Genomic DNA, 20,684 nt, shown 5'->3' on the forward strand with positions numbered 1-20,684 from the left:
CGTTTGTAATGATGTGGAGATATTGTGGTGTAATAATGAAAAACACAGAACCCACAACTGTACATTCAATAGGGGCTAAACTGTATAAACCAAAAACAAGCAAAAAAGACTAGAAGTCATATGACTACTGTAAGTGGTTGCCTCTAGGTGATGACACGGTTTCTTTTTTCAATTTTTTCTTATAAGCTCTAGATTTCTAAGTAAGATTTTTGAAAAAGTAATATATTCACATGGCTTAAAATTTTAAACTTTTTTTTTCAAATTTTGCACAAGCTGTGAGGATTACAAACACAAAACCTCTAATGGCGTAGAGAGCCCACAACTGCAGCAAGCAAGGTAGAAAGAAGGCTTTGGGATCCCCAAGAGCAGACCCCGCCCGTTCCCGACTCTGGCACCCAGTCCCAGCGGCTAGAAAGAACCACGCCGACAGAGTGGCGGCCGTCAAGCTTCTAGGGTTCAAATCCATCTCCACCATTTCCTGGGGCAAAGCACTTGGCTTCTCGGGGCGCTGAATAACAGATATGTATAACAAAATGGGACTAAAGATTGTATCTACCTCACAGAGCTGGGACGAGGCAGAGGAAATACAAGATACATAAAGTGCTTGGCAGAGCCTGCCACAAACTGAGCTCCCGGGAAACGTTAGCAAGGTTGCCATCGCGCACCAAGGCCCCAAAACGCTAGGCTGCAGGGCCGCTGCCCACCCCTCGCCCATCATCTCTTCCTGGCCGAGGCCGGGCTCCTGCTTCCGGTCAAGGGGCAGCGGGATCCGGCGGCCCCGCCTCGGTCAAGCTCTAGAGGCCTCCGCTGCAGGGTTCCACCCTCAAGTCGGCTGAGGCCCGGGCCCGGCCACGCCCAGCCACCACCGATTCCCTGTCCGGAGCTCTGAGATCCCTTCATCCTCGGAGGACTGAAGGCCTGGCGTGGGGTGGTGGGCGGCCGCCAGCCACAAGCCCCCGGCGCACGCTCACCATTTCCGACCGATCCGGTAGCCCCGCGTAGCGAACACTTAGCCCAGTCTTGTGCTTTTCTGCGCCTGCGCACAGGTTTCTGTCAAAACGGACAGCTCTAGCTGCCTATCAGGAGCCAGCGTGAGGCGGGGGCGGGCGAGCCGATCTTGGCTCCGCCAGGATTCTTGGAAAATCTGCTTTCCACTGTGGCAAAGCGAAAAGCTAAGGAGCAGTGCGCTAAGCTGTGGAAAATTACCAACTCCAGCCGTGCAGAAAAGATGCTGGTTCTGGCTGGACGCGGTGGCTTACGCCTGTAATTCCAGCACTTTGGGAGGCCGAGTCGGAAGGATTGCTTGAGCCCAAGAGTTCGAGACCAGCCTGGGCAATATGGAGAGACCCCCTTCTCTACTAAATAAACAAAACTAGTCGGGCGTGGTGGCGCGCTCCTGTAGTTCCAGCTACTCCAGAGGTTGAGGTGGGGGGATCGCCTGACCAGAAGTTCGAGGCTGCAGTGAGCCGAGATTGCGCCACTGACTCCAGCCTGGACGACAGAGCAAGAGACCCTAAAACAAAAGAAAACAAAAACCATGCTGGTTCTCGGTATCTGAAGAGGCTTTCAGTGCTGGTTCTCGGTATCGGAAGAGGCTTTCAGCTCTCAATGGAGGTCTAAGCTGGTTCTGGAGTCCCTGGGTGGAGCGTGGTGGGAGGGTATGAAGGCAAGTGGGACGGTTGCTGAGACCCCCTTTGCGCCCAGACTGAGGCAGAGAGAGGCCCAGGGCCAAAATGCGCTTCGGGATCGGGCAGGCCTGGGGTGGGGCTGGAGTCAGGTACCTCTGGAGTCTCCGGGTAAGATGCCGTGCAAGCTCGGAGATGAATTGGTTAGGGCTGGCCTGGGTGTCTTTAGAATCCGAGCTCAGCCCCGCCTCGCGTTACCTAGCAGAAGCCACTTCACATTTGTGTGTTCTATCTTGTTCTCACCTCTAAAAGGGGGACTCTTCTTCCCAGAGCCCTATGTTGTCCTGTTCCCGCAGGCCGCAAACGTTTCTGGGTCCTCTAGTAGGAAATAACTTCTGTTAAAACATGCTGCCGCTTAGTGAACCCTGTGCCACATTACTGTGCTGAACACGCACATACGTTGTCTCCGGTAGCTTCAGGGAAGTATCAGTAACCTGGATACTTTATAAATGCTGTTTCTCCCAGGCACTGTAGCTTGCTGGATTCAACGATGATCTAACTCCAAAGTTTCATTCCACAGTAGCTGCTCTTCAGTGAGGAAGGATTTGGTTCTCCTTCCAGGGGTGTCTGCATGTTAAGAGGATTGACTTTACTGCGAAGAAACCTAGCAGACACCACCTTAACCAGATCAAAGTTAATATTACTGGAAAGGGGAGATATTGATGCCGCGTGCCCCGATAAAAATGCGTTAAGGGCACATCACCTCCGAGTCATTTTCCACAAAAACTCCCAGCCTTAAACCATGAGAAAACTTCACTAAATCCAATGTGAGAGATGTTCTACAAGATACCTGTACTCCCCCCAAAATCTCAAAGTCATGAAAGCAAGGAATGAATGCGGAACTGTTACAGATTAGAGGAGTAAGGAGAAAGAAAAATAACATTGGTGGGAAAATTGGTGAATTCTGAGTAAGGACTGTAGTTTTAGTTTTACCAGTGTTAATTTATTAGTTTTGGTAATTCTAGCATGGTTATGTGGGATCATAATATTGGAGAAAGCTGGGTGAAGACTGTGCAGGAACTCAACCATTTTTGCAACAGCTCTGTAAATGTAAAATTATTTCAAAATAAATTTTTAAAAGGACTGGGTCCAAAGGAATTTCTATTGAATGCTGGAAACATTAGGAAAACATTTAGCAAGGGGAAGAAGTGCTGCAGAGACTGGACCCTAAAACATCCTGGAAGATAAGCACTGCAAGAATCACCACTGTCTTGCCCATGGAGAACCAGACTGAGAGGAGTGAAAGGATTTTAAAAGATTACAATCCCAGAGGCAAAAAAGAGAATGGCCAATAGTTCACGTGACAGGAACCAAAATAAGAATGAAGGAGGAGCTGGAATAGGACCAAGAATGTCCTGGAGTGGCAGGCTTACAAACTTTTAAGAGTTTTGGCCCGGCGCGGTGGCTCACACCTGTAATCTCAGCACTTTGGGAGGCCAAGGCGGGTGGATCATGAGGTCAGGAGTTCGAGACCAGTCTGGCCAACATAGTGAAACCCCGTCTCTACTAAAAATACACAAAAAATTAGCCGGGCGTGGTGGTGTGCGCCTGTAATCCCAGCTACTCGGGAGGCTGAGGCAGGAGAACCGCGTGAACCCAGGAGGCGGAGGTTGCAGTGAGCCGAGATCACGCCACTGCACTCCAGCCTGGGCGACAGAACGAGACTCCATCTCAAAAGAAAGAAAGAAAAAGTTTTATTCTGCGGTAATGGAGAAACCACTGTAAAATTTTAGGTAGAGCAGGCATGAGACAGGTCTTCCACAGATAATCCTGAGGTAGCACAGAAGATATACTGGAGCAAGGAGGATGGAAAAATGAAGACAGGATGCTGTTATGGTCAGCCAGATTAGGGAGGAAGCATGTAGGCTGTGGCAATGTTGTCAGCTCTGAGAGAAGGGATTTTAAAAAGTTTTGGGGCCAGGCGTGGTGGCTCATGCCTGTAAGCCAAACACTTGGGAGGCCAAGGCGGGCAGATCACCTGAGGTCAGGAGTTCGAGACCAGCCTGGCCAACATGGTGAAACCCCGTCTCTACTAAAAATACAAAAATTAGCCGGGCATTGGTGGTAGGCGCCTGTAATACCAGCTACTAGGGAGGCTGAGGCAGAATTACTTGAACCCAGGAGGCAGAGGTTGCAGTGAGCCGAGATCGTGCCACTGCACTCCAGCCTGGGCGACAGAGCGAGACTCCATCTCAAAATAAATAAATAAATAAAAAGTTTTGGGGATAGATAGGATTTGGAGACTAATTAAATGGAATGGCAAAATTGGTCACATTAGACTCCCAGCATTGTGGTAAGTAGCAGTACAACAAAAATGGTAAAGTATGCATGCTTCAGAGTCAAACCATCCTGGATTCCAACCTGTACTCTTTCTACTTAATAGTTGTGGACATGATTCAATCATTTTGAGCCTCTATTTTCTTGTAAAACAGAGATAATCATTCCCAATAACAGGAAGACTGACACTGCACATAGCATATCTACCATATCCTGCCATAGTGATAAATGTTGACAGTTTTGGTATTAAGTGAATATGGGTGTGGTACTGGTTGCTATGATATGGAAGACAAATAGAAGAACAGGTCTGAATTAGAAGAAAAATAACAGGAGGGCTGTTTTTAGTGATCTTTCAAGTATGACTACAAATTCTCAAGGTCCTTCCCTGTGGGGTGCTTTGAGGAAATCGTCTTGTCCATAGCCACTCTTTGCTTATTAACAGACCCCTGTGCATAAGGGATCAACAGTGTCCTGGGATTTATGTTTAAGGCCCTCTTTTCCTTGCCAACCAGGAAGATTCCCCTGGCTCCTCACTCCAGATATCCTGATCACAAAGGAGTCCTATGAACATGGAAGAATTGACAACTGAAATGGGCTGAGAGAGACAGCAGCTCTCGTACTGGAGTTACATAACATGAGACAGACACTTAAAAAGTCCAGAGAACAGCCAGTCAGTCACAGCGGAGTCCCAGTTTGATGCTTCGTAGGGTTTTGGATGAGAGCCAATGGCCAGTAAGAACAATTACTGACCATTGACCCTTACTTAGAGGGGCATATTTTTCCCCTTATTCTAAGCCACAGTGAAACTAGAGCATTCTAGCAGCTTCCATCGGACAGAATAAACAGGATAGGGTCTACTAACTACTCAGGACCTGCGAGGGGCCTGCAGTTTTTGTCCTCTAGTCCATGTTAGATCAGCCGTATTAAAAAATTCCTCTTCCCTTAGTCTCTCTCCACTGGTTCTGTTTTAAACGAGAGCATAATCACCTGAGTTTCCTAATAAGAAAAAGGTCTACTGAAGCTGGTAACCAAGTCAGCTTGTTGAGAACAGTCTTGGTAACAGTCTTGACAGCTAGCTAGTTGGTGATTCTCTACTCAGCACTCATGCCTGTGGTCCCGGTCTTTTAGTTGTCTCAGAAAAGCAATTCATATGGAGGCCTTTATGTTGGTTGATGGACCCTGCAGATATCTTCATCTTCAACATGGGCACCAAATCCAGTCTCATCTGCAGCAGCTCTTTCTAGTTTTTTCTACCCGTACTGTGGCGGGCCAGATCTCAATAACACAGGCCTCCATAACAACTGTTTCAGCACTAACTGAGTGGTTAAGTTAAATATTAAAAGCTGAAAGAGTCAGGGCCCTTATACAAAGGCTGGAATGTAACAAAACCCCACCAAAGGTTTTGCCCAGGACTTTTCTGGGCCTTGAAGCATGACAAGATAACAAAGGAATTCTTAACAGGACCCATTTAGGATTAAACAAGTTTTATTGGGGGTCTGAAGGCCTCCACAAACAAGTTTACTGGGGGGTCTGAAGGAAGTCCCCAAACCTCCATGATTTAGCAGGAAACAAGATAAGGGTAATCACCCCAGCACCTGGACCCATTTAGATTAAGTAAATTTACTGAGGCTCCAGAGGAACGTCTTCGGGACTCAGATCTTATTTACAGATTTAAAAAAGTGAATCACTTATGTCTTTAGATGAATGTACACTCACATGTAGACATATAGCTTATAATGTAAATAAGCTCTGGAAAACTTTGTAGTTTTGAGTTGGTCTTGGGATCATTTCCAGGCTTTCTCCCCATACCTGGTTACAGAAATAAACTCCCTCCTTTCTCGTTCATCTGCACCTCATTATTGGGCTGCGAGAATAAGCAGCCCAACCCTCGATTTGGTCTGGGAATGATACTACAATCCAGATGGGCTGTAACTTGCCACTTAAAAAAGCAGAGAAGCAGAAATCTATGTGACCTGGTCACATATAAGTCTTCTCAGAAGGTGGGGCCGGAGAGAGAGGAAAGAGACCCCTCCTTACCCAAGACTGACAGAAAAGCATGCAAATGAAGGACCAAAAAAGTTTAATTATAAACAGTCTTACATCTTGTAGGAAAACGCAAGTGAGGCAACTACTGAAGGAACTTTATAAAAGCATTTGACTCCCTGTAATATTTGTAGCATTACCTGAGTATTAAAAGTAACAGATCAAGAAAACAAAGGTACTCTTAATACAGTAATATACAACCCAGTGCTGCCAATTCCCTGTTTTTAGTTAATGAAAGCAAATTATACAAAGTAAAGAACTAAAAGAAAAAAAAAGCAGGGGGACTGGAGATATCAACAATACTAAATAGAAGTTGTTAACTCTAAAGGAGTTTAGAAAGGTAAGTTACAGCCACAACAGGGAAGGATATAAAAATAGAGGAAAAATTTAATTCCGTGAGTCAACCCTGATAACATTTCGGATTATTAAACCAGATAAGTAAAAAGTGGTAGAGTGGGCTTGACTGAAATAGTTCTTTTAGGATGAGAACTTTGGGTATAGTTGAGTCAAGTTTCACTAAAATTTCTGATCACTGGTATGTCAATCTCTTGATGAAAAATCAGTACCTGAATGTGTCTTTTTTTTTTTTTAAGAGACAGGGTCTCGCTATGTTGCCCAGGCTGGATTTGAACTCCTGGGATCCTCCCACCTCAGCCTCCTGAGTACAATACCTGAATTTTAAATAGTTATTGTAAGTCTTATGAAATGAGATTTTGCTGCACTCTGACATAAGATAATAAAAGACAGAACAGGAATTCATTATTATGAGCTGGTTGATCAGTTTTAAACCACTCCATTTGATGAAACAAGTGAGGTCCCTCCCTCCTGACCAGGCTGTGGAATGCTGTTTTCCCCAACCCCCACCCCCTGCAAAAGAGCAGAAGAATAAGGCAATTGCTCATTTTACTTTGTTTTTATTTCAATGTAACATGCAGTAAAAAAAAAAAAAAAAAAAAAAAAAAAAAATTAACAGGATTTATTAGCATTTACAATGCTTACAAAGAAAAAGACTTCTAAAAGCAATTTAGTTCAGATTTAAGAAAAAGCTCTAAGTAAATACTTACAATAAATCTATTTCCATATGTTCAGTTTGGACCAAAATTTAAGATAGCATTTGGTAGATATTTATGTCTGCGGTCTATTTGCAGTATTTTTATATAACCTCTGATTCTTGGGATATCCAGCCCCCATTTTCCTAACACAGCAGGGAAGACATATACATGTGGCCACTTAAATTAAAGGAAAAAATGGAGTAGGGAGATCCCAGGCTGCAAAAATATATACAAGCATTTACCTTTTCCAGAACTAAACACTTCTTCCATAAAAATATTAAATAGCCAAGCCCTATAGAACTAGGGCCAGGGCTACTTCAAATATAACTATTCTGTATTTTAAAAATATAGGGCAGAAAGCCTTTTGGGTGATATTTATATATTTTCACACAATATTTCTAGGTCCCTAAATGAATCATGAAGCATTATATAGAACCAAAAAAAATCTATTTTCTTACATTATCTCTTAATTTAATTTCATAAATCTCTAGTAAATATTGTAGGTAACTACATTTCAGTATGAGAATTCACCTCAATAGGAAGTCTTTATAGAGGGCTTAATCTTCATTAGCCATATATTACCAAGTTCAGACTTATATAATGAACGGGTAGTTGGCAGACATTCGCTCTGTAAGACAAAGCAATAGCGTTTTTTCCCCCTACCAACAAAAAGGCAGAGTCCCTACTTTTAATGACCAGGGCTTTTAGAAACCACGCAGTATTTCCTGGGGTACATAAAATAAAAAAACCATAGGGCTGGGGAGAGCCTAGTCTCCCCATTTACACTGAGTTTCTTGATGAGGCAACCCTTTCACTCATGTAAGTCTCTGCTTTATGATGGCAGTGTCTTAGAGTACAGATAGACAAGTTTAAAAAAATGTTTTTATTGTTGTTCCAGGATGTAAAAAGGAAGAACATTAGGGACAAAAAATTGTTTTTCTTTTTTCCATATGGAACAGGGTTCTGCTGCTTATTCTTGGCTTAATATTACTTGTTCATGCTATGCCTCTGAAATGTGGCAAAAGTCCCTGATACATGAGCTATGAGGCTGTCCTCAGGGTTCAGCTATGATAGGGACTCAGCTGGCTCAGGCTTCATTCCACTGCCAATGAAGTCAGATTTATAACAGTCATCTTGACAGTCGAAGCTAGGCCAAGTTAAAATAATTAATTCCAGAGAACTTCGAAGTGCATTAATCAGTTAATAATGGAGCAATCTAAACTTAAACAGTCGTGAGAAAAAAAGGAAACCCTGTTAAAAATTTTAGGGGTGAAAAGAATATTGCAGATGAGGGTTATCAATCCAGTTCATGACAATGTAAAGAATGGAAATGACTACTCCAACGTATGTCAGAGAAATGATAACTCTGAAGACTTTTAATTCACAGAGAATATATTCCTGTGGTTACTGGATGTTATCTTCCTTTGTTTTTAGCCAGTACCACAGCTCTCCCTCTCAAATGAAAATCTGATGTCAAAAGCTGTTTCACTGACCTCTACTTGGACTAGAAAGCACTCTAGTCTTTCTAGTCTTAAACTCCTTAACAATAATTAAATATAACTGAAGTTGTTGGATTATGATAAAATTATAAAGCATCAATTATATAGAGGAACATATAAAAATCACCAGTGACATCTTTAGATGAATTAAATTAAATTAATTCTAATTCTAGGCTAAGTTTTTTTTCCTTTTATTTATTTATCCGCCCCCCCCCCCACCCCCCGAAAAAGACAGGGTCTCCCTATGTTGCCCAGGCTGGTCTTGAACTCCTGGGTTAAAGGGATCCTCCTGCCTCGGCCTCCCAGAGTGCTAGGATTACAGGTACAAGCCACCATGCCCGACGCTAGGTTAACTTCTTAAAACAATGAAGGAATCACAGTGTTAACATTGTTTGTAAAGTGTAGTATTTGCCAGGCAACTAAAACAATCAAACTTCCAAATGAAGTCATTTGCAGGCTGTAACTAACTTTTTCCCTGAATTCAAATTGACAAAACTACTTCGTAGAGATGCAAGCGTCTTGCATCACTTCCAGGAATGATGTATGGATTCATGCTCCAGAAAGGAAAAACAACAGTCAAGTCAGACTAAAATGAGAGGGAGAACACAAGCCAAAATTTTGCTCACATCCCCAGAAGCAGGGCTAAGCTTGCACTTTTAACAAATGCTTCTTACCAAGAGGCCTAATAGGAAGATCTTGTGTATTGCAGTTACCAAAGGACTTCCCTGCATATCTGCAGAATCTCTAAAAGAAAAAAAAAAACTACTCCCAAGTGAGACTTTTGACACATATACAAAATTGTTGTTAAAGGAACAAACTAGTGGAATAAGACAAGGCAAATTTCATCGTTGTGTTAGAATCTCATGTTAAGCAAGGTTCTGACTAGTCATTTGCAGACCTGATTTCTGGAAACGCTGAGTAGAAATCACTGGGAGATAAACCTAAATGAGAACATTAATTTACTTACACTCAGATAACTCTCTAAAGAGCCATAGTCCAGTTTTACAAGATGTGCAACAGGCAGAGAAGGACAAACATTGCAAATAAGTTCTTGCCCATTCATGGTGCAAGTTCTCAGAAGTTACTCTTGTCCAAATCCTTCTGTTTCTTCTATGGCAAACAACAGCTTCTCCTTCAGTTGCTCATAGCTCTTGTATGGTGGCAGGTCCAGGCGATTAAAACTAAAAGCAAGAATTGTTAGTTTGAGAAAAGGAAATATGCAAAGAATCAAATGAGTAGTGTAGTATACTACTTTATACACTATTATTGAAGCACAAAAATATACTACTGTGCTTCAAAGGATACCAACAAGAAAGTGAAATAACCCAAAAATGGGAAAAAATATTTGTAAATCATATATCTGATAAAGGACTGGTATCCAAAATATATAAAAAAAACTTAAAACTCAACAATATTTAAAAATGAACAAAGGATAGAGATTTTTCCAAAGACATACAAAGGACCAATAAGCACATAAAAAAAATGCTCAACATCCTTAGTCATTAGGTAAATGCAAATAAAAGCCACAATGAGATACCAGTTCACACCTGTTGGGATGGCTATTATTTAAAGCAACAACAAAAACAACAACAACAACAAAAAACAGAAGAAAACGAGTTGAAAAGGATGTGAGGATGTGGAGAAACTGGAGCCCCTCTGCACTACGGGTAGGAATATTATGCAGTGTAGTCACTATGGAAAACGGTATGGCGAGATTCCCCCCAAAAATTAAAAATAGAATTACTACATGATCAAGGAATTCCACCTCTGGGTATATACCCAAAACAATTGAAAGCAGGGCCATGGACAGATATATCTATATTCTACCACAGTATACCTATGTTTATAGCAGCATAAACAGCCAAAAGGTGGAAATAATCTAAGTGTCCATGGACAGATGAATGTATAAACAAAATGTAGTATATCCAGACTATCAAATATTATCCAGCATTAAAAAGGAGGAAATGCTGACACATGCTACAACACGGATGAAAATTAAAGATATTATTCTAAGTGAAATAAGCCAGCCAGGAAAGGACAAATAAGGTATGATTCTACACTTACGAAGTACTAAAGATAGTCAAAAATCATAGAAACAGTAGTAGAATGATGTTTGCCAGGACCTGGGGAAAGGGAGTCATGGGGAGTCATTGTTTAAAGCAGCAGTCTCCAACCTTTTTGGCACCAGGGAATGGTTTTGTGGAAGACAATTTTTCCATGGACAGGAGTGGGGAGGGGGATGGTTTCGGGATGAAACTGTTCCACCTCATGTCATTAGATTCTCGTAAGGAATGCGCAATCTAGATCCCTCCCATGCACAGTTCACAATAGTTATTGCTCCTATGAGAATCTAATGCCTCTGCTGATCTGACAAGTGGTGGAGCTCAGCAGGTAATGCTCACTCACCCTCCACTTACCTCCTGCTGTGCAGCCCAGTTCCTAACAGGGGCTGGGGACCAGGAGTTGGTACCCTGCTTTAATGGGTACCGTTTCAATTTTATAAGATGAAAAATGTTTTAGGTCTGGCACGACGGCCTGTAATTCCAGCACTTTGGGAGGCCAAGGCAGGAGTATTGCTTGAGCTCAGGAGGTCGAGACCAGCCTTAGCAACAAAGTAAGACTCTGTCTCTACAAAAAGTTTAAAAATTGGCCAGGTGTGGTAGCACATGCCTGTCGTCCCAGCTACTTGGGAGGCTAAGGTGGGAGGATAGTTTGAGCCCGGGAGGTGGAGGTTGCATGAGTGGAGACTGAGCTATAGCACTCCAGCCTGGGTGACAGAGTGAGACATGTCTCAACAACAGAAACAATTTTTGGAGATAGGTGATGGTGATGACTGCATAATGATATGAATGTGCTTAATGCCACTGAACTGTACACAGTTAAAAATGGTAAATTCTATGTTATGTATATTAAACCCAACGATTAATTGTAAAAAGGAATGAAATATTGTATATGCTAGCCCATGGATGAACCTTGAAAACATGCTAAGTAAAAGAAGCTACACACAAAAGGTTGTATATTTGGCTGGGGGCAGTGGCTCACGCCTGTAATCCCAGGACTTTGGTAGGCCAAGGTGGGTGGATCACGAGGTCAGGAGTTCAAGATCAGCCTGGCGAACATGGTGAAACCCCGTCTCTACTAAAAATACAAAAATTAGCCATGCGTGGTGGTGCATGCCTATAGTCCCAGCTACTCGGGAGGCTGAGGCAGGAGAATCACTTGAACCCGGGAGGCAGAGGTTGCAGTGCGCTGAGATCACGCCACTGCACTCAAGCCTGGGTGACAGAGAGAGACTCTGTCTTCAAAAAAAAAAAAAAGTTATATATTTATTGTATGATTCATTTTATATAAAATGTCCAGAATAGGAAAATTCATAGAGACAGAAAGTAGATTAGTGGTTACCAAGGGCTACACAGGGGGTAAAAGGGGAGTGACTGCTAATGGGTACATGGATTTTGGGGAGGGTGAAAAAATTCTGGAATTATACAGTAATGATGCTTACATAACCTCGTAAATACGCTAAAACCACTGAACAGGCTGGGTGCAGTGGCTCACGCCTGTAATCCCAACACTTTGGGAGGCCGAGGTGGGTGGATCACCTGAGGTCAGGAGTTTGAGACTGGCCTGACCAACATGGTGAAACCCCGTCTGTACTAAAAATACAAAAATTAGCTGAGCGTGGTGGCGGGTGCCTGTAATCCCAGCTGCTTGGGAGGCTGAGGCAAGAGAATTGCTTGAACCTGGGAGGTGGAGGTTGCAGTGAGCCGAGATCAAGCCACTGCACTCCAGCCTGGTCTACAAAGTGAGACCCTGTCTCAAAAACAAACAAACAAACAACAACAACAACAAAAAACCACTGAACTGAACTGCATAATTTAAGGTGAGTTTTATAATATGTAAATTATATATCAATAAAATTGTTACTTAAACACTACATGCATGTACAAAACCTATGTATAAAAACAAAATGGAATAGACAATAAAACAGTAAAGAGGTCAGATATCCAGGAAGGGCCATATGTGACCACTAAAATATATCCCACAAAATAAGGTTCAAATATTGTTGACATTAGGTTGAATTCCAAAATATTAATATATTTGCTGTGAGATTAGGATTAGATTTAGTTTTCTACATTTTTAGAAATGTAGTTAGATTTCAAATGAGAATATTTGTGGTCATGATGTTAGAAAGTAGGTCTCCTAACTTTCTTTTGCTGCCTTCAGAGAAAAGTTAAAATAACTAAATCCCACATTAAAAAAAAAAATTCAGATGTGAAAAAAGGAATTGATTGCAAATAGTTGTAAGGAATCACATAGGGGTGAACAAAATGCTCTTAAACTGGATTGCTATGATGGCTGTGCTATTCTCTATATCTACTAAATGTCATTTTTAATTTCTAGCTGGCTTTAAATAGCTACAGATAACTGGACAAAAGCTGTTTTCTCTATCCTTTCTGATTGTACTTACCAGGTATGACTTCTGGGTAGCCAATTTTCTTTCCCAACTTTTTCAATGCAGAATTTCTGTGGTCCATTGCTCCCTAAAACATAATGAAATCATAAACAGTTTGTTAGTATAGTGGATCTCAAACTGTGTTCCCCAATCCAACAAGCATCAGCATCAAGAGGGAACTTGTAAGAACCATAAATCCACATACCACACACATCAGCTTACTAATTCAGAAACTCTGAGTTAGGTGTGGTAGCTCATGTCTGTAATCCCAGTACTTTTGAGAGGCAAAGGTGGGCAGATCACTTGAGGTCAGGAGTTCAAGATCAGCCTGGCCAATATGGTGAATCTTGATCTCTACTAAAAATACAAAAACTAGCCAAGTGTGGTGGCGTATGCCTGTAATCCCAGCTACTCAGGAGACTGAGGCAGGAGAATTGCTTGAATCTGTGCAGCAAGGTTGCAGTGAGTCAAGATTGCGCCACTACACTCTCGCCTGGGTGACAGAACGAGACCCTATCTCAAAAAGCCAAAAAACCCAAAACCAACCAACAAAAAGAAACTCTAGGGGTCAGGCTCAGCAATATGTGCTTTAACAAGCTTCCGGGTGATTCTGGTAGGTGTAAAAGTTTGATGACTAGTTTGTTAATATAAGCCCCAGAGGAGAAAATGCAGTTTCATCTAGCATTCTTTAGCCGGAATAACACATTGTTATGATTAATAAAAGCTTACCCAAGAACACACAAAAAGCTTAATTTTAGTAGTCTGAAAGACAATAACGAAACTACAATGACACTTGATTTAAATACAGAATTGATAAAACTTTGTGAAATGTAAACATCCTAGTGAATTCCATATTATTAATGCTAGAACTTACAGGTCCTGCAGGGCATACCCTTACAAAAACAGATACAAATATAAACATAAAATTCTTGCCCCTCATTTACCTACTGCTGGAGATAGCTGTGAATAGTGATCATAAAAACACCAGTTTTTTAAAAGATCATTACTTTTCCCTAGGAAGCATTTATTGTTGGTCTCAATGACTGGTAATGCTACTAGATATTTTAATTAGAAGGGGGCAGGAACACTAACTGTTCTGCAATGTGTGATACTGTCAGACACAAAGAACTTTCTCATGTCCCACCTGACTAAACCCAGTATACTAAGTATACCCAATATAAATTGTTAGTGCTTTTGTATTTAGTAACACTGAATTGTTTTCACAAGTAGTTATGTAAAAAGTCCAGTAATACAGGAAACATTATAAAAAACACAGTTAAAATTATTCTGTGGTGTTCAACACATAAATTAAAATTAACTCACACTCTGCATGTTCTCTGTACTCAATATATATATTTTTTGAGACAGAGTCTCACTCTGTCACCCTGGCTGGATGGCAGTGGCACAATCTTGGCTCAATGCAACCTCCGCCTCCTGGGTTGAAGCAATTCTCATGCCTTAGAGTAGCTGGGATTACAGATGTGCACCACCACACCCAGCTAATTTTTGTATTTTTAGTAAAGATGGGGTTTTGCCATATTGGCCAGGCTGGTCTTGAACTCCTGGCCACAAGTGATCAACCCACCTTGGCCTCCCAAAGTGCTGGGATTACAGGCATGAGCCATCACGTCCGGCCTCTACTCAATATTTTATAGCATTTTCTTTCTTTTTTTTTTTCTTTTTTTGAGGCGGAGTCTCCCAGGCTGGAGTACAGTGGGGCAATCTTGGCTCACCACAACCTCTGCCTCCCAGGTTCAAGTGATTCTCCTGCCTTGGCCTCCCGAGTAGCTGGGATTACAGGTGCCCACTACCACGCCTGGCTAATTTTTGTATTTTTAGTAGAGATGGGGTTTCACCATGTTGGCCAGGCTGGTCTCGAACTCCTGACCGCAAGTGACCCACCTGTCTCGGCCTCCCAAAGTGCTGGGATTACAGGTGTGAGTCACTGTACCTGGTCACATTTCATTTTTTATAACTTTTTTTTTTTTTAAGACACAGGGTATGACTATGTTGCCCATGCTTGAGTGCAGTGGCTATTCACAGAAGCAGTTATAGTGCACTACAGCCTTGAAATCTTGGGCTCCAGCAATTCTCCTGCCTCAGCCTCCAAATAACTGGGACTACAGATGTGTGCCCACCGTACCTAGCAGCATATTTAACTACATAGATGGAAAGGAGTTTCATTTAATAATGCACATTAGTATGTAACGGAAAGGATTCTGAATTGCTTTTAATAGATTTAAAACCAAATTATTAAAAACTCTGACGCTGTCCCTAAACCATACAACTTCTGTGTAGACTTTTGTACCTATGTTCCTATTTTCAGTCACCTTTCAAATGTTATAGTCTCCGAGGCTTTTTTTACATGTTACAGCCTTGGCCTATAGTAGAATTTTATGACAGAAGATATATTCTGATACTATGCTTTTAAGATCTACCTCATTTTTCTCCACCTTGACCATCTATAATTTATTTTCGCAGGTGTATTATTCGTACTTTATTTAGGTTACTTCCCTCCTTTTGTTATCACATATACTTGTCTATTATTTATCTTTCTCATCTGTTCTTTTATTTTCCAGTACTACTACTTCTTTTTTTTTTTTTTTTGAGAGATGGAGTTTTGCTCTTGTTGCCCAGGCTGCAGTGCAATGGTGCGATCTCGGCTCACTGCAACCTCCGCCTCCCAGGTTCAAGCGATTCTCCTGCCTCAGCCTCCTGAGTAGCTGGGATTACAGGCATGCGTCACCATGCCTGGCTAATTTTGTATTTTCAGTAGAGACGTGGTTTCTCCATGTTGGTCAGGCTGGTCTCGAACTCCCAACCTCAGGTGATCCGCCCGCCTCAGCCTCCCAAAGTGCTGGGATTACAGGCGTGAGCCACCGCACTCAGCCTTTCCAGTACTTCTTATAGAGAATGGCTTTTGATCTTGTCTTAAACCTTTTCTTATAAGTAGGAACAAATATTTGACTTCTTAGGTATATCTTCTAACATAGTTGTCCCCAAATAGACATGTATTAAAACACATATTATTTCATTATAAATTACCTAAAAAATTTAATCCCTTATATTACAGTTAAGGCTATGTATAAGTATTTTTTAGGGATTGTCAATAGGTTATTTCATCCATAAATCAGTGTATTAAAGGGGATATTATGAATATATATATAGATATATATATATATATATTTTTTTTTTTTTTTTTTTTTTTTTTTGAGACGGAGTCTTGCTGTCACCCAGGCTGGAGTGTAGTGGCGCGATCTCGGCTCACTGCAGGCTCCGCCTCCCAGGGTTCACGCCATTCTCCTGCCTCAGCCTCCCGAGTAGCTGGGACTACAGGCTCCCGCCACCACGCCCGGCTAATTTTTTGTATTTTTAGTGGAGATGGGGTTTCACTGTGTTAGCCAGGATGGTCTCGATCTCCTGACCTCGTGATCCACCCACCTCGGCCTCCCAAAGTGCTGGGATTACAGGCGTGAGCCACTACGCCCGGCTTGAATATATATTAATAAAAGTGGGATGTTGGATCCATCCCCAAGGTCGAGAAGCATCACATTAAAGAATTATATACACCACCTCTAAAACTTTCTCTTCCTGTGCTGGGTGAAAGTTTAAACTAGATGGCCGCCTCTGCAGAAACCTTACAGACCAGGAGAGAATGAGATAATACTCAAAGTACTGCAAGAAAAAACTTGGCAGCCAAGATTACTATACCCAGCAAAACCATCCTTCAGACATACAAGAGAAATAAAGTATTTCCCAGACATGGGGAAATAGAAGGAATTCATCACCTTATAAGAAATGCTCAAGGGAGTCCCACATCTGGAAGTGAAAAGATGATATCACTCTCATGAAAATACACAAAAAATATTAATATAACACTCTGGTAGAGCAGATACACTAAGGGAAAAAAGAACCAAACCTTAGCACTATAGAAAACCACAAAAACCATAATGATAAACATATGAGAGAAAGAAAGGAACAATGGATATATAAAGCAACCAGAAAGTAATTTTAAAAATGACAGGAGTAAGTCCTGATCTATCCATCAGTAATAACCTTGAATATAAGTGGATAAATTCCCTACTAAAAAGATACAGACTGGCTGAATAGATTAAAAAAAAAAAAAAGACCCAACTATCATATGCTGCCTACAAGAAACTTGCTTTACCCGTAAAGACACATACAGACTAAAAAGGAAGGGATGAAAAAGATATTTCATGGAAATGGAAATCCAAAGTGAGCAGGAGTAGCCATACATATATCAGGCAAACAAACTTTAAATCAAAAACTATAAAAAGAGACAAAGGGCATTCTATAATGATAAAGGGACCAATTCAACAAGAGGATATGAGACTTATAAATATATATGCACCCAACACCAAAGAACCCAGATATAAAAAGGAAATATTATTACATTAAAAGGGAAAGACAGACTCCAATACTAGTTGGGGACTTCAACATCCACTCTTAGCACGGGACAGATCATCTAGACAGAAAATCAACAAAGAAACATTGGATTTAAACTGTACTTCAGACCAAATGAACCTAACAGTCATTCATAGAACGTTTCATCCAACAGCTTCAGAATACACATTCTTGTCATCAGCACATAGAACATTCTCCTGGGGAAACCACATATTAAGACCCAAAACAAGTCTCAACAAATTTAAAAGAACTGAAGTCATAATGTCACATGTATTTTCTGACCACAGTGGAATAAAACTAGAAATCAATAAAAAGAGGAACTTTCAAAACTGTATAAACACATGGTAATTAAACGTGCTCCACAATGACCAATGGGGAAATGTAAAAGGAAATTAAAAAATTCCATGAAACAAATGCAAATGGAAACATAATATATTGAAACTTATAAAATATAGCAAAACCAACATTAAAAGGTAACGTTATAGCAATAAATGCCCACATCAAAAAAGTGGAAAGATTTTAAATAAATGACCTAATGATACACTTTGAGAAACCAGAAAAGCAAGAACAAGGCAAACCCCAAATTACTAGAAGAAATAATAAAGATCAAAACAGAAATAAACAAAAATGAGGCTAAAAATGAAGACAAAAGATCGATGAAATGAAAAGTTGTTTTTTTTTGAAAGGATAAACAAAATTGACAAACCACTAGCTAAACCAAGAAAAGACCCAAATAAATCAAATCTGCAACAAAAAGGGAGACATTACAACTGACACCACAGAAATACAAAGGACCTTTAGAAATTATTACGAACTACACACCAACGACTTAGAAAACCTGTGGAAATTGATACATTCCTGGACACATACAACCTACCAAGACTGAACCAAGAAAAAGCGGAAAGGCTGAAAAGACCAATTATAAGTAACAAGACTGAATCTGTAATAAAAAGTCTCCCATTTGCACTCCAGCCTGGGTGACAGAGCGAGACTGTCTCAAAAACAAAAATAATAGTAAAAAAAAAAAGCCGGGCATGGTGGCTCACGCCTGTAATCCCAGCACTTTGGGAGGCTGAGGCAGGCAGATCACAAGGTCAGGAGATCGAGACCATCCTGGCTAACATGGTGAAACTCCGTCTCTACTAAAAATACAAAAAATTAGCTGGGTATGGTGGCAGGCACCTGTAGTCCCAGTTACTCGGGAGGCTGAGGCAGGAGAATGGCATGAACCTGTGAGGCGGAGGTTGCAGTGAGCTGAGCTCATGCCACTGCCTTCCAGCCTGGGTGAAAGAGCAAGACTCTGTCTCAAGAAAAAAAAAAAAGTCTCCCATCAAAGAAAACAAAAGTCTAGGAACCAATGGAATTCTAACAAACATTTAAAGAACTAAACCAATTCTTTTCAAGCTCTTCCAGAAAATAGAAGAGAGAATTTTTTGAAACTCATTCTACAAGACCAGCATTACCCTGATACCAAAACCAGACAAGGATACAAAAAACAAAAACAAAAAAAAAAAAAGGAGAAAAAGAAAAGAAAAGAAAACTATAGGCCAATATCCTTGATGAACACAGATGCAAAAATCCTCAATGAAATACAAACAAATCAAATTCAGCAACACATTAAAAAGATCCAAAGGATGCAAGGATGGTTCAACATATACAAATCAATAAACATAACAAAGTATATCAACAGAATGATGGACTAAACCATATGATCTTCTCAACAGATGCAGAAAAAATCTTCTCAATAGATGCAGAAAAAATTTAATAAAATCCAGCATCACTTCATAAGAAAAACTCTCAACAAGTTAGGCACAGAAGGAATGTACCTGAACATAATAAAGGCCATATATTACAAACCCACAGCCAACATCATACTGAACAGAGAAAACTAAAAGCTTTTCCTCTAAGATATGGAACAAGACAAGGGTGCCCACTTTCACCACATTTATTCAACAAACTGCTGGAAGTCCTAGCCAAAGCAATTAGGTAAGAGAAAGAAATAAAGGGCATCAGAATTAGGAAGAAGTTGAACTATCCCTGTTTGCAGACAACACGACCTTATATACAGAAAACCTTAAAAACTCCACCAGTAAAAAATTATTGGAACTGATAAACACATTAAGTAAAGTTGTAGGATACAAAATCAACATACAAAAATCAGCAGTGTTTCTATAAAACAACAAACTAGAAGAAAAAGAAATCAAGAAAGCAATCCTACTTACAATAGCTACAAACAACAAAAACCTAAAAATAAATTTAACCAAGGAGGTGAACGATCTCTACAGCAGAAACTATAAAACACTGACAAAAGAAATTGAAGAAAACACACAAAAAATGTAAAGACATCCCATGTTCATGGGTTGAAAAATTAATACTCCACTAATAACCATACTATTAAAAATTTCTACAGATTCAATGCAATCCCTACAGAAATACCAATGGGTGTAGTGGCTCACGCCCGTAATCCCATCACTTTGGGAGGCCAAGGTGGGCACATCACTGGAGTTCAGGAGTGCAAGACCAGACCGGTCACATGGCGAAATGCCATCTCTACTAAAAATACAAAAAGTGGCTGGGTGTGGTGGCGTATGCCTGTAATCACAGCTACTTGGGAGGCTGAGGCACAAGAATCACTTGAACCTGGGAGGCAGAAGTTGCAGTGAACTGAGAATGTGCCACTGCACTCCAGCCTGGGTGATAGAGTGATACACTCCATCTCAAAAAACAAAAACAACCAATGACATTCTTCACAGAAATAGAAAAAACAATCCTAAAACTCATACTGAACTACAAAGGATCCTGAATAGCCAAAGACATCCTGAACAAAAAGTTGGAGGCATCACACTACTGGACTTCAAGATATACAACAAAGCTATAGTAACCAATACAGCATGGTACTGGCATAAAAGCAGACACATAGACCAGTGGAACAGAAGAGAGAACCCAGAAACAAACCCACATATTTACATCCAACTGATTTTCAATAAAGACACTAAGAACAATCATTGGCTGGGCACAGTGGCTCATGCCTGTAATCCCAGCACTTTGGGAGGCCGAGGCAGGCAGATCACAAGGTCAGGAGTTCGAGACCAGCCTGACCAACATAGTGAAACCCCATCTCTATTAAAAATAGAAAAACTAGCCAGGCGTGGTGATGCATGCCTGCAATCCCAGCTACTCAGGAGGCTGAGGCAAGAGAATTGCTTGATCCCGGGAGGCAGAGGTTGTGGGGAGCTGAGATCTCGCCACT

At 41.0% G+C, this 20,684-nt stretch overlaps 2 protein-coding genes across 20 annotated transcripts in view; both read right to left on the reverse strand.

The window, feature by feature from the left end:
- DYNLRB1 (dynein light chain roadblock-type 1) overlaps nt 1-9,514 on the reverse strand; it is a 33,371-nt gene extending 23,857 nt beyond the window's left edge. For 3 of the 7 annotated variants that reach the window (XM_055265942.2, XM_055265941.2, XM_055265940.2), the window contains exon 1: nt 972-9,514. In XM_055265942.2, the coding sequence (XP_055121917.1) occupies nt 972-974 (3 nt within the window). In that variant the 5' untranslated portion in view covers nt 975-9,514. Of the gene's footprint in view, nt 1-556 lie in introns of all 7 variants that reach the window. The other 4 variants (XM_063633839.1, XM_063633837.1, XM_063633838.1 and 1 more) reach the window with 4 other exon arrangements.
- ITCH (itchy E3 ubiquitin protein ligase) overlaps nt 9,405-20,684 on the reverse strand; it is a 153,485-nt gene continuing 142,205 nt past the window's right edge. For all 13 annotated transcript variants that reach the window (XM_055265899.2, XM_055265898.2, XM_055265895.2 and 10 more), the window contains 2 exons: nt 13,025-13,097; nt 9,405-9,737 (listed from right to left, as the gene is read on the reverse strand). In XM_055265899.2, coding sequence (XP_055121874.1) covers nt 9,638-9,737; nt 13,025-13,097 — 173 coding nt within the window. In that variant the 3' untranslated portion in view covers nt 9,405-9,637. The remainder of the gene's footprint in view (nt 9,738-13,024; nt 13,098-20,684) is intronic.

Source organism: Symphalangus syndactylus, chromosome 24 (genome assembly GCF_028878055.3).
Source record: "Symphalangus syndactylus isolate Jambi chromosome 24, NHGRI_mSymSyn1-v2.1_pri, whole genome shotgun sequence".
Taxonomy (NCBI): domain Eukaryota; kingdom Metazoa; phylum Chordata; class Mammalia; order Primates; family Hylobatidae; genus Symphalangus; species Symphalangus syndactylus.